General features: G+C 38.9%; 2 protein-coding genes across 2 annotated transcripts; one reads left to right on the top strand and one right to left on the bottom strand.

The window, feature by feature from the left end:
* Positions 1-1,038: 1,038 nt before the first annotated feature.
* Positions 1,039-7,904, bottom strand: LOC136434945 (protein arginine N-methyltransferase 6-like). Its single transcript, XM_066428068.1, has 13 exons — positions 7,881-7,904; positions 5,666-6,118; positions 4,947-5,304; positions 4,674-4,739; positions 4,447-4,556; positions 3,709-3,857; positions 3,521-3,589; positions 3,228-3,298; positions 2,804-2,886; positions 2,530-2,639; positions 2,145-2,260; positions 1,560-1,670; positions 1,039-1,224 (listed from the first exon to the last, which is right to left on the bottom strand). The coding sequence occupies exons 1-13, from the start codon at positions 7,885-7,887 to the stop codon at positions 1,143-1,145; spliced, it is 1,785 nt and encodes a 594-aa protein (XP_066284165.1). The 5' UTR covers positions 7,888-7,904; the 3' UTR covers positions 1,039-1,142.
* On the top strand, positions 7,859-14,868 carry LOC136434944 (actin-related protein 2/3 complex subunit 4). Its single transcript, XM_066428067.1, has 6 exons — positions 7,859-7,993; positions 8,653-8,771; positions 11,561-11,672; positions 11,892-11,987; positions 12,854-13,024; positions 13,720-14,868. The coding sequence occupies exons 1-6, from the start codon at positions 7,991-7,993 to the stop codon at positions 13,723-13,725; spliced, it is 507 nt and encodes a 168-aa protein (XP_066284164.1). The 5' UTR covers positions 7,859-7,990; the 3' UTR covers positions 13,726-14,868.
* Positions 14,869-14,939: the final 71 nt, after the last annotated feature.

Below are 14,939 nucleotides of genomic sequence, written 5' to 3'. Positions count from 1 at the left end.
AGGGGCAATGTGTATGGCACAGTTTGATGACAAGGCTAACATGTGAGCTGCACACACGAGGCAGTTGTATAGTCCTACTCGTTCATACAATGACACACAAGATTGATGAAAGTGTAGACAATAGATCTACATGACACTAGTATGTTGCATTTATTCCACACATTTGTCTATTTGACCCTTCTACTCTTCCCAGTAACATCAGTTCATCATGCTTTTCTTTCCTCAAGAATCTGTATCACAGTACAGGCAATTGTTTTCCAATACATTGCACATGTTCCTATCAACATGAGATGCTATCCAATGTGGTATGTGGCTTTACAGTGGGTAGAAAATATAACTGTTTGTAATAGTTTACAGTAGTTCTTGTTGCACACAAACTCTTTTTTTGCACCTTGTGACAGGACTGATGTGATTCATGTTCACATGTTGAGTTCCCCAGAATGTATACCACAGTCTGTATACCACACCCTCAGAAATCAGGACCCAAACGCTCGACGTTACATCGGTCGCGAAGGGGCCCTGATTACCAGCGCCGTCAGACATGGTTATGGCGACGTCGCCGACACTTGCTCATGAATGATTAATGAGCTGGCCTTATTTGGCAATGAGCAGACTGACAAACTCATCTCCAGACGGAAGTCGCGGACAAGATCGGTGGGCTTGCTCGGCTTTCGCTGCCACTGGGAAGCCCATATAACAGAGGCTCTTCCCTCCGCTTGTCCTTACACTTGGCTGAAGCTGTTTTGGTGGCGACGTCGCCATAACCATGTCTGACGGCACTGGTAATCAGGGCCCCTTCGCGAGCGATGTAACGTCGAGCGTAGGGGTCCAGAATTATGAGGGTGGTATACCATGGCAAACCCCAGTTCATTTACACAAGAGCTCTGCTCTCATTTCCAAAATCAAGAATGTTTGTAGTAACTTGTGCGCTTCCTGAGGGTTACAAATGTCTGACTCTATAGCTAATGCCTCTGTGGCAAAAAACTCGAAACAAAAGCACTAAAAGTAAAACTAAAAGACACAGTGGCTCGTGCTGGTAAACAACATACATATCACCAATATTTCTAAATACAGAACATGATAACATTGACATTGTGACACAGAAGCTTTTATCAACTTGGAAGGACTGTCTTTAAAACTCTTTATCTACAGTCATCCATGGGGTAAAGTCTCTCCACCTCTTCACTGTCATCTATGCTGTATTTCAAGGTCATATCCAAGAATCTGGGTAGGAAGAAAATAGGTTTTGATGAAAATGAGATTGTATAGCAACATATCAACAACAGAGCAGCAAACAGTAATGCCCTAACATCAACTAAGTGCATCTATAAGAATCATGCTTCCAAGCATACTTTAATACACTTAAATGACAAGGACTGGTATTCTTTTGTCAATAGGCCATGACCAAAACTCCCAGCTCCATACAGTATAAATCTGACTACTTCTACAGAAATGCTTTCTGCAGGAATATAATGTATGAAAGTTGTCATATCTTTAGGCTGTCTACATATGCATATGTCCTTGGAACATTAAATGTGAGACATGATAAGACTAAAGACCTGTTGTTCCTAGAATTTGGTGTAATTTTGATGACTCCGTTGACCCGTGTATCCTGAGTAACCTGGACTGACTCATCCAAGGACATGACAGACTGCATCCAGTGGGTGTCTCTGTACATGCGTGGGGAAAGGAAACAATTAAACCAACAAGCATGCAAAGTGATGGCAGCACATTCTACATAATGTATTATCTCAATATCAGTAATACAGATCAGTATTGATCAGTTTCTTTGGAGAACCATTTCAAATCAAAAAGGTCACTTTTCATGCCTGTAGCATCGATGATCAATGGTGGCATAAAAAAGTTGGTAAGGAAATGATGTCAAGTTTTCACAAAGAACTCTTTAGACTTTCTCTGCAATGATCAAATATGAAAGAACAGTTTCATATAGTCAAGTCAAGTCAAGTCAAAGCCTTTATTTATGCCTCCATAGCCTGTTCAGCCATAGCTTGTTCAGCCTTTCTTCGTTCCATTGTCAAATTTGTGAAGTTTTAAAACTATTCTGTATGTGCCACAAATTCAGGTGCAGATAATAAAATTATTTCTATTGACAAAGACACCATGTGTAACCACTTCAGACCTACTCAGAGTATGGTGAAGTCGACAGCAACACTGGTTTTGGTGATGGAAAGAAGACATCAAACCAGGTGGCAAAACCCTGCATCTGTGACCAGCCGTAACAGCTGAAGCTGAATGCACCCTGTGTGTAGAGGTACAGTCATGATCATTTTAGGCAAGACCTGGTATTCTGATTTAGTATACCTAATCAGGACAGGTCTAGTTGCTATTGCTTGCAGGTTAGACATAAACATAAAGAAAGGTCACATGAAATTATAATTACAAGTAGAAGCAAATACTATAGAGGGCAGAAACATGCCTTTAAGCTTTTTATTACTTTTTAAAAAGGGTACAACTTGGTGTAAGGAATGCTTTAAAAATCAAAGGTGATGGAAAAGGAGAAGATTTCACCTGGACACAGGAAAGGTCTTCTGCAGACACTTTTGTTAGATCAAAAGTCATGACCTTGGCAGGAGTAGCCAAGATGTCCTCCATCTGGACAGGCTTTACTTGGACCTTTCCTAGTGAAATGGAAGAAAAGAAAGATGTTCCCAACTCTAAAAAACAAACCCTTAGAGAAATTTCCACATATATCTGTATTACATATGAAAAACTTTGATTCTCTGTCAAAGCTAATATCATATATGACAGACTTGCAGCATCAGTAGGACCTAGCCCAACTTACTTGTGATACACCTGTGTGCGTAAGGCTTCAGCGCTGACATGTCCACATGGTACTTTGTCCCTATGTCCTCCCAAAACTGTAATCTGGGCAAGTCATAAGAAAACATTGACAGAATGTGATAAGAAAACATTGTACATGTACAAGTAGTATCATATGTCTCAAGAATTTCAAGTTTACAGAACTTTGCAAACTTGAAAAATCCATCACTCCCAACACCATCCTAAAGCCAATGAAGTTCTGTCCTTGAACCTATGTTCTGATATCTTGAAATTGGTACGTCTTTTTAGTCATTATTTTGGTATGTACATGTGTGGTGTTGGAAATGTGGCAACACCTGTTTCACCCTGCCATCTATATTTCTAAAAATCCTAATAAAAAAATAAATAAATAAATGTGTTAGCTGTGACCATGTTATCTTTGTTACCTGTCTTCAACTTCTGCATCAGTTATGGGAGCCAGGTACATGGTGGCTTCTGAAGGTAGCATCAGCCCACCCTGTGGGAGAGAAACATTAACACACTGTCATTCAGGAGACAATGAACAATGAAAGAAGTATTTGACCATGACACCATCTTCCAATTTGAAATTTGAAAGTAAAACTATAAACCCAGTTGACAAAGACATGTTTAACCAAAGTTAACCTCCTTGGCTTATAATATACCACATGCAGAGCTCACTCTATGCAGATAGAGCTATAAAAAAGATGTGTAATTTTACCTTTTTCAGCCACTTGTCACGTACATAGATGACTGAGGGAAGCATGGACTCATACAGGAGAGAGTATCCCTAAGAGAGTGAGAAAAAAACAGAATTATGCTTAATATTTATATCATGTCAAGATTCATATATCATACTGTGTAAAATAGTGGCAGGTCCGAAGTCAAACTTAATCTCACGATCCTTACCATCCACTCACTCACTAAAACATCCACTTTTTCAGGCAGCTCGACTTCTTCTGCTCGTCCGTGCACTACCTCAATTCTTCCCTCCATCCCATTGGCTTTCACTACCTTCCTGGTCTCCTCTGCTAGAGCACTGGCTTCTATGGCATACACTACAAAATAAAATATCATGTAGAAAAGATTTGGAGGTATTCCTTTCACAAACTTTACAATGTTTGAAAAAACAGTGATAACAACAAAAGCCATTCTCTAAACACTGACAGTTTATTTTCCCAAGAAGTAGGACATGTGCACAGTCATGCTTTCTATTACCGGTATCACATTGCATCACATCACAGTGAGAACTACATGTGAAGTGTAATCTATCGGAGTATGTCATATCAAATTACAGTGTAAAGCTACTGTCATCATGTGTAAAACTAGACAAATACATTTACATGTTACTCACTCACAGTCACTATGCGGTTTATTATCTGTTGTTCCCTGTCACATAATGGTTAGATGGGCTTGCACATGTACATGTATGATAGATGTAGAGGCCTAGGGTGAGGCCTAGGTGTCGTTAGGAACTTTTCATCGGAAATGTTACTTTACTGTGATTTGATTATATCTCACTTTTGTTTTTGCATTATTACAGATCATGTAACAATCTGTTGGACTAACCTTCTCCCTGCTGCCCCTAGGGTGCCAAATGGCTACTTCAGAGTGCCAAAGGTTAAAAGTATAAAGAGTGTTACATACCTTTCCTTGCCCCTGCCTGCACACAGAAGAGACTGAGTATCCCTGTCCCCGCCCCGACATCCACCACCACCTTCCCCCTGATCTGTTCCCAGCACCGCAGGATAGCAAGTCTGCAGGGACAATATTGCTCTTTCACATCAATATTGTATGACAACTTCCCAACATGTAATAAAAGATTGTTGAGAACTGTCCATCCAACAAACAAGTAAATAAAAGAAGTTTCTCACCTGTAAGCGTTTGTCCTGACTGTGTCAGCTAGCATGTCTTCATGGATACCAATATCTGCATAAGCACTGATTCACAGGTGGTTAAAGATGAAGAGTTAAAACATTTCAACATTCATTATGGGAAAAACAGAACATCTGATTAATGCACATCTAATATGTATCTTATTGATTGACTGATCACAAATAGGCAATTCTATGCAAAATAATTTCTTAACATCAAATCATACACAAGAACAAAGTTTTGACAAATGAAAAAGATGGTTTCCAATCTACCTGAAGTAAGAATCATCCTGTGTCTCTCTTGTATAAAAGGGTCCTCCAGCAGTTGGCTGATGTCCTGTGTTGTCTTCATGGGTTTCTGAGAGAGAGTTCTCAACTATCTTCCTCCTCTTAGACACACCACAGTCACTTTGTTCCTCATCAATTTTCCCATCAGTCTTCTCTGCTACCAATGCTGTCCCTGTGGCAAGTTTTGTCATTGTTTGCACAATCTGAACATTTTTTTTAGTTCCTGTTGTCAAGTCCAATATCAAGTCGTTGCCTTGAGAGCCACTTTTCCTTCTCTTTCTCTGCAGACTGGGTGGCTGAGTGAGCCCTGCACACTGTTCCTGGTTACAATGCTGCTGCTCTCCTAAACCAAGGAGGTGAAAAAATAGAGGTGAGGTAGGCTGTAAGGTTGAGTAGCTAAATGTAACATCAGGTACAGGTACCGGTAAAGAGGTTTAGGTATAGGTCCAAACCTGTAGCTGTACCTATCATGAGTGTAACATTTGAGAAAGTAACCTGTGATCTTCAAATCAATGATGACAGAAATAAGAATAAATAGTTAACACAATGTTTATTCATACTGCAAAGAAGCCATTTTTTCGAGAGGATCTCAAATGAAAATGGTGCCGAGTTCAATGCCCATACAATGTTTTCATGTTATTGAGAGTGAAATTCCATTTAGGTACAGTATTAGTACATAATGTTGTGGTATTTAGGACCTGTACCTAAATGATTTTCCCAGTACACATCCCTAGCGCTAGTAGGCTGCGCATTCACATCGGCAGTGGAGGTAGGTAAAGCTGGCTGTGTGTTCACGTCAGCAGGAGGGGCACGTGGAGGAGGGAAGTGGGGCTTTCTTGCAGGTCTTCCTTCTTGTTTGTACACACATACTCCACAGCTACCATCAACATGGGGGTTAAAGTTTGGCAGTTTGTCTTTCAATGTGGTAGTGACCTGTTTGCCAGATGTAAGCTTTTGTTGTACACACATCAGGGTCTTGCGACATTTCTCACATACAAAGGGAGGGTGAACATCCTCCATGTCCTGATCTACATTGTAATCTCCATACAAGTGTGCAATGGTGTCTCTGAATGTCTTAACAGATTTTGGCTTTCGGCCCTTGATTGCGAATCGCACACCACACACCCTACAAACTCTGGCTAAGTTGGCCCTGTGATCTGAAAGAAAAACAAAAACCGATATCATGTGCACTTATATAACATCCTGTCAATAGTAACAACGAAGTCTTATTGACAGGAATCACAGGAACACTTATAGATTTGAATCAGCAATGGGCCAATCATAGAGACAGTGCAATACCGTATTGTCTCGAATAAAGTACACACTTTTTAAACATTTCAAAATTCAAAAGGCACCACAAGTCATTGCTTAAGTCAGGGTGCGTACTTTATTTGAGGTTATTGCCCGGACAAATTGGAAAAGGATCGCAAACGGTGACGTCATTGCTAGGATGATTTTAACACAAAAAAATGTGGCGCGGCCAACATACAACAACCGAATCAAAGCGAAGCCGCAGTGGCGGCCGGACAAATTATGGAAGACTTATATATCAGGGTAAGATAAAAGCTCAGGGTATGCTTCTAGTTTAAAATTATATAATTATACCTTCCAGCCTAAACATTTCAAAATTTTTTCGTCATCCGGCTATGTTTTAATATACGAGTCGTTCTGATGATTACCCGGTAACTGGTTTGGCGAAAAATGTGTGCATTTCCTTCGGACTGGAATTAATTGGACAGCAATACAAACAAGATTGGCAACATAAAAAGATGTTGCCATGGCGACGGTGGTCTCTGTTAACGTTTTCGTTTTTAGCCCACATGCAAATAAGGACCTCGCATAATAAATTGCATAAATCATATCAGTCGATCACCTTCTCTACCAAGATAACACAAGTTGTCCAATGTATGAAAATCTTGTTTTCACAAAAAAAGATATCGTACCATTTCCTCATAAATTATGTAAATGAGGCCCTCTATGCAAGATTTGTGTCTAATAGTGGCCACATTTACTTAATTTCCAAATGGTTCAAAAATGAAATCCCCATCATTTACCACTATGGATTTATAGTATTTGTCATTAATTATGCAAATTAAGTATCAATTTGCATAATTGATATCTATCGATATTTATCTCTTTCTCAGTTACATATGTCATGTGTTTGAGAGTCCTATAATAGAATGCAGCTGATTTATAAACTGTCCTCATTAATTATGCAAATCAGATATTGATTTGCATAATTGGCATATGATTATGTAAATCATCACTTAAGCTATCTACACACCAAAAATTATGATGATCCGTCATCCCCTTCTTGCGTTATTCTCTTTCAAAGTTTGAGTCAAAATCAGCTCCTGCAGTTCCAAAAAAAGCCGCTAGGGGGTCCAAATCTACAGGACATATTTTCCTAACAAAGAGCTATCTACTACTTAAAAATCATGACTATAGCATGTTCAGAAGACGAGATTTGAAAAGTGAAAGTTCCCCTGCAGTACCATAGAAAGTCGCTAGGGGGCCCAAAATCCAATCATTACAAGGTCTCCCACAGACCTACCCACCTACAAAATATGAAGACAATACATCCAGGCATTCTTGAGTTATCGTCCCATGGACTTTCACATTCCTGTACAATTCCTAGAATTCTTGCAATCTGCACACAATATAGTAAAAATTTGGCTCGCCCCTGAGGCGTCGCCAAAAATAAACATAATTTGTTGCAACAAACCAAGCTCGCTGTGCTATATTTTTCTTGCAAATTAAGCAATATTCAACATATCTGTAGCACGCGATCGCACCATCGTCAATACTACTACCAAGGTTACGTCTTTAAGAGGCCCTTCACCTACAAATCCGTGCCAATAACTTCGTCACGAAAAAGCCAAAAATATGGGGAATTTCACTAAAAACATCTCAACTTACCCGCCATGTTGGTGTCAGAGGTCAAACTTCTGTACAATTTCCCATGATGCAGCATACTGCGCACGCGCACTACTCCGGTTCCGCCTGGTCCCTGTGATTTCCTGTTCAACATGGTAAGCTCTCTTCCTCTTCAAGTTTTCTCTTTCTCTTTCCGGAATTAAATCGATTTGGTAATTAGTGTAACTTTATACCATTCAATATCTATCGTAGTGTATGCAGAAAAAGTTTCAGGGTGTTTGATGGACCAGATTCGCTGAAAATTTGGTTGCGGTGTTGGTCGATCAACCAGTCGCTATCTCATACCTTCAGTCAAGTTGCCCCTCCCCAAAATGGGGCCACCACCAAAAATACACGTGATCTTTCACTTCTGGAACTTCCTGTCCTGTATTCAAGCTCTATGATATATATATCACTACCTATGATACACTTGGAAGTCCCACGAAATACCACCTTTTGCGTATTTCCTTCTCAGTCGTAAAAGATTGTTGCATTCACTTGTGAACATGTCAACAGATTTGTGTAGTTAGTAAACATGACTAAATCTCTCATATGTACTCTATACACGTAGCTAAGTCTTGAAATGGTTTGAATGCTGATGTCTTGTATTTCCTTTGGGATCGCAATGAATTGCAAAGAATGCTTCAGACATTGCATAGTTTTTTTAGAAAATAACAGCACATTTTCAGAACTGTCAATCACATTGATATGCTCCATTGCATGCTAGAGTAGAGGTTGAAAGATATTTGAACGTACATGGTCATTTTTCCCGTAGTCTGCGACATTACGCCCGTACCTGAACGCCGTGCGTTCCACGCTGACGGCGGCCATGTGTCTGGAGAACTTTTCCTCGCAGGTGGTGGAGAGGCACAACAAACCGGAGGTAGAAGTCAGGTCAGTCAATACTGCATTCCAGCACTGGCACATTTTCTGATATTAAGTCAAGAGACTTTATCCCCCACGCCCTCACACACTCTGTTGATCATTGAGATTGTGTGATCTCATCCCACTTCATCTTTATTTGAGGTTTCTTATACTAGTACTTTCTATCAGTTAAAAACGTATTTCCAATGGTTGATCAATTTTACCACTACATAAGAAAACACCCTACATTGTACATTTGTACATTGCCTACAATGGTTTTTATTGAAACACTTTATATCTTCTAGTGAAGAATCTTGTAGGTTTGTGTGAGTGTGAAAGGTTAGAAAACGTAAATGGCAACAACAACTGTAGCATTGTCCAATTCACTTTCTGAAACTTTGAAACTAAGTCCTCTTACTAAGTGACAGTGTCATGTAACATTAGTACATTCTTGTTGTGGATTCTCTTCCTCAATATTACTTTCTTGTAATGTTTTCAATGAGAAAGGTTCATACGTACGTTTATCATTTTTACCTTCGCCGAGAAGGTTATGCAGAGGGTAGCGTTTGTATGTGTGTGTGTAATGTACAGCATAACTCGAGAAGGCTAGGATGGATTGTCTTGATATTTGGTAGGTGGGTAGGTCTTGATGAGACTAGGAAATGATTAGATTTTGGGTCCCCTAGCGGCTTGTTACGGTACTGCAGCGGAACTTCCTGTTTTGATATCTCGTGTTCTGGACATGCTATGGAACTGATTTTTGAGTGGTAGATAGCTCTTTGGACAGAGAGTAAGTGGTATGGGTTTGGGCCCCCTAGCGGCTTTTTTGGAACTGGAGGAGCAGGTTTTGCATCTGACTTTGAAAGGGAATAACTCAAGAAGGGCTTGATGGATGGCAATGATTTTTGGTAAGTAGATAGCTTGAGTGATGATGAACATGATTAGATACTTTTTATGCAAATCAGTATCTAATTTGCATAATTAATGAGGAAAGTTTATACATCCGCCAAATTCCATGATAGGACTCTGAAACATGTGACATATGTAAGTGAGGAAGAGAGAAATATTAATTGATATGAACTATGCAAATGAAGACCTCATTTGCATAATTAATGAGAAAATACTATAACTCAAGATGGCCTTGATGGATGGTCATGATATTTGGTATGTAGATAGCTTGTGTGATGCTTAGAATGATTGGCCGATAATTATGCAAATCAGATTCTAATTTGCATAATTAATGAGGCAACATTAAAAATCTGCTTTGTGCCATGATATGACTATTCAAATTGTAACTGAGGAAGAGAGGAATGTTGAAGATAGAAAATATGCAAATGTGGGCCTAATTTGCATACTTAAATGAGAAACTACTATAATTCCATACTGGTAAATGACGGAAATTTCATGCATTTAATACTTTTTTTGTGCCATCGGGAAGTTATGTGAATGTGAACATCGTTGCATCAAATTATGCTAATAAGGGCCTCATTTGCATAATTGTTTTATTATGAAGAGATGTAAGAAGAGACCAGACAACTTTCACACTTTTGTAATGGATTTTCTCATTAAACTCAACTCAACACTATTTAGATTAAACAGTTTTGTTCTAGTTAATTGTTAATCTCATAGGGAAATGACTATTCAGTCATATGTACATGAATTACATACAGCTAGACCAAATTTACAGTAATACCTTGGGGAAATATGGTAAAGTGGGTGAGAAGTTCCCATGTTATATGCTGTACACACTGCAGATTAATACATTTATGGTCACTTTGTGTGCAGAAATGATGTTTAGTATCCTTGTGGGATATGGGTTGCCCGGGAAGTTGATCAGAACGACATATATAGATGAACATCGGAGGTAGAATTGATTGTTGGGTTTGCCAGGAGGATGTTCTATGTATTTGGTCAATATTTCATTGTGAGGAAAGCAAACACAGTATTGATTTGACAGGTTGCGCTCATTTATTATTCAAGCACATGACTGGGGGTCAGAATCAGCATGAGTCATTGAACTGTTGTAATTTTCTGCACATGTGTTAAATTTGTTAAGTTTTAAACTCATGAAAATGCTTAGAAGGTATAACCTTTTCCAATGTATATTGCCACTAGGCAGGAAGTTGTGCCATGCTGACTTTTTCATAAAATTAAATCTGTTTAAATTCAATGGAACTTGGAAGTATGTACATGTTATTGTACCAGGGTGCGAAATACCTGGTTGCACGTTGCACAGTGCAACAAGATTTCGGATGGTGCAAGTTAATTCCAAACCCAGGTAGCGCAGTGTGCAACCTTATATTTTGAGCCAAAGATCTCAATCGGAGCCCTGGAAGCTCACAAAAACACAGTGTCACTCTCATAAAATTTGGTAAATCTTCAATTGAAATAAAGAAATCAAAACTTTTTCGTTTTAAACTATCAAAAACCCTTCATAGATCGTGGAATTTGAGCTGAAAAAGACGAAAACACACTGCCCTCTGCTAAACAAGATGTTGTTAGGTCAATGGGAACACAATACTATCTAATTTATATTTTGAAATATTAGTAGTATTATACGCTACATACGAGCTTGATTTGAAGAAATCTGTGAATGTTGCTGGAGCAACATGAAATTTGGATGTGCAACCTAGCCTTTGCCCTAGGTTGCAACATGGGCAACCTGGCTCAAAAAAGTATTTCGCACCCTGTTGTACATAGTGTTCTTTGTAACACTAACACTTTTCTCTAGTCTGTCTGAAAACTACATTAGATTGATATTCCTCTTGTGTATTGTTTAACATCTGTGACTCCATGTACCTTTTGTCTTGCACATTCAGGAGTAGCAAAGAGCTGCTGTTGCAGCCTGTTGTGATCAGTCGGAACCAGAAGGAGAAAGTTCTCATTGAGGGCTCCGTCAACTCACTCCGGATCTCCATAGCTGTTAAGCAGGTAAAGAACTCTATATGTATTGCTCATTTACCTATTCAGACTTTGCAGCAATTTGACATAGCTGATGTCTTCAATCAACTTAAACATATACAGTTGATTGTTATATACACAAAATGTTACACTAAAACGCCTTGTTTTTGGCCCATTTTGAAGTCTAAAAGCATTGACAGTACATGATTTTGTGTTGATCAATCAATGTTTGTGTGTGGTTCTTTCCAGGCTGATGAGATTGAGACCATTCTGTGCCACAAGTTCATGGGCTTCATGATGATGCGAGCAGAAAACTTCTTCATCCTCAGAAGAAAACCTGTAGAGGTGAGACTTACTGACTCAGGTTTTTCAGTGTCCTCACCAGGATTTTTTGACAGCGTAGGGGTATCTCTGCATGGCAAAGCCGCATGGCGAGCGCTACAGGTGTGAGGATGAGGGCTGCAGGCAGGAATAATTTGTAGTGGGGTCTGGGGCATCCTCCCCGTGGAAATTTTGAGATTTAAAACTCTCGAAGACACTATTTCCTGTATTTTGAGGGCTAAAGTTTGTGAATTAAAGCCAATTTTTTAAAAGTTTGCATCAAATCAACAGAAAATCCCCCCTATGCTTGTTGAAACTCAGCGTAAGGGCCAAAATCACAGCATAGGGGATCAAAATTACAGCGTAGGGGCCCCTACGCTCAAATTCCCTGGCGAGAACCCTGTTTTTCTTATAAAATTCCTGTAACAGAGTTAGGCATTACTTAATGTTGTAGACCCAAATCGGGTAAGTGAGGATTTCGATTTACTACTTTATTACAAAGAGAGTGAAGTATTGTTTTGCCTTTTTTTTATTTCTGAAATCCCCAGTGTAAACAATGCAGCACTACAATACATCCTCAGTGCTGCTAATTTGTGCTCCACTACATTGGAGACTATAGCATTCAATGCAGCATCATAGAGACTTTCCACTTTCTGTTTATTTATAAGAGTGTAGCATAAGTAGTCTAAAATTGGCTAACTGAGGAATCTTATTTATCACTTCACCTCAAGAGAGAGGATAGTTTTGTTTTGGGCTTGTCTGTTTCTTTCTTTCTGCAATTCCCGATATACACAATGCAGCATTCTCACACATCCTCGGCGCTGCCTTTTTTTGTCTGTGTGACTGCAAGGGTTTCAACCTCTGATTTCCGTGTTTGATTTTTCTTCCAGGGCTATGACATCAGTTTCCTGATCACCAACTTCCACACGGAGGCCATGTACAAGCACAAGCTGGTGGACTTCATTATCCACTTCATGGAGGAGATCGACAAGGAGATTAGCGAGATGAAACTCACCGTCAACGCCAGGGCGCGTATATGTGCAGAGGAGTTCCTCAAAAATGTAAGTGAAAAAAGTGAAAGTGATATCGATCCAGTGAAGCTCACTGAAGAGCTATTCTTCCACTGGTCTTGACAGAGAAGAAAAAAGTTAGGTACAGTTTTACAGGTTCATTGTAACAGGGAAATTCCCCTAGCTCCTTTCAACAAGCACAATAAACTGTGGACTACGACTTAATGTACCATCCTAAAGACTGCAACCCTTTCCAGTAGCGTGCGTATTGGGTGATCGAAACAGACAGGATTGAAATCACAGCTCAGTGTTCATGTACTGTAAACCTTGAAACTTTCTTGGCGGTTTTATTTTCACAGTTTTCAAAATTGCATCTCCACCACAATTTCGTGACACTGCAAATGTGTCTCCCTTGTATGACTACTATGCTACAGAATCGTTTCGATCAGGAATTAAAAACAATGAAAACTCCATTTTTCCTCCCACCGTAAAATAAAACCACAGCAAAAGTGAATGAATTTATAGTATTAATCAAAGAAATGATATCCTCCCCTCATCAGATGGTAGAGACTTCATCCTTTTCTTCGTAGATCTTTCTGGTAAGGCCATGTACTATGGACATTTGAAAGCATGTTGTCCTTTCCACCTATCTTTGATTTACAATGTACCTTGCATACTTACGTATTTACTTGATAATGTGTCATGCATAATGATTGTTGATTGTATTTTGTCTCCTGTCTCCACAGTTCTAGTGGAAGCCAGCCCATCTTTCTCCTACACTGCAGGCCAGAGACAGACGACAGTCGTGTAAAAATGAGCAACCAGAGGATTCTTTTATACGTTAATGCTAGATCTATAATAGAACATGTATCTAATGCTCTTTCACTGTATTTTGTCGATACTATTGAGAATTGTTTCCATGGTAAATGGACTAAATATAATTCTAGTAGAATAGTTCAAATAATGCACATTTATTTCATCAGATCTGCTATATGACCACCATTGGCATTGTTATTGGAGTCAAATGATCCAATTTGAAACACTATGTTGGAGGCTGTAGCCTTTAGTACAGCAACATAAGAACTGTCTAGGCTTGTATGTTTATTCAGTCTTTCTTGCCCCTCAATAACTGGAAAAAAAAGAAGGAATCTATACACGTCTTCATTTTCCTAGGTGTCAGACTTAAAAATACTTTGTATGGAAAATCTTTGCAATCAGATTTTACATCTCAATGATTATTAAGTATTGCAGCTATTGAAGAAATTTAGCCTGGACTGATGCTACAGTGATGCTTATTGTGAATGCCTAAAACTGCCATATGCAGTCTGACCTTTTAAATCATGATTAATGCTGAGAAAAGTAAATTAATGGAAGAAATAAGTGAAGAGTAGATGAAAGGTCTGAATGAAGAAGTTATCAGTAATAATGGTTCAGGAGAAATGATCTTTTTCACTTTTGACATTTTTGTCTTATTCAATGAAAGCCCTCTACAGCAAACTAGCTGCCATACAAATATTATAACCTTAGAGCAGTCACGCATATTAATTACACTTTTTTTGTACATTCCATTTCTTCTGTTACCCCCTTTTCTTCCAAGTAAAGTAACTCATTTCAAGAGAGTACCTGACAAGAGTTTTAAGTTGATATTTCAAAGTAGCTATGGTTAGGTGGGATTTAAAGGTGTTTTAAAGCTCTTAATGTCAATCCGGTGCAAGAAAGTTCTAGTAAGGGGTACCTATTACAAGTTAACTGATTATAACGCAAAAGGAAAAAAGTGTCATTAACCAAGGATGCGTACTTCGGTAGCTAAACATTATGTAGTAGAGTGGCATATTGGATATTATATTTTTACTCTGAGATTCAGAATAAACAGGAATGCCTGTGATTACATGGAACTGCATTTGTAGTTAATGATAGGGCTCTCAGTTTCCCTTACGTATAGTATACAATGGAATGCTACTTTTAC

Source organism: Branchiostoma lanceolatum, chromosome 5 (genome assembly GCF_035083965.1).
Source record: "Branchiostoma lanceolatum isolate klBraLanc5 chromosome 5, klBraLanc5.hap2, whole genome shotgun sequence".
Lineage (NCBI taxonomy): Eukaryota > Metazoa > Chordata > Leptocardii > Amphioxiformes > Branchiostomatidae > Branchiostoma > Branchiostoma lanceolatum.
The sequence above is the reverse complement of the archived record's forward strand: the minus strand, read 5'-3'. Positions and strand labels throughout refer to the sequence as shown.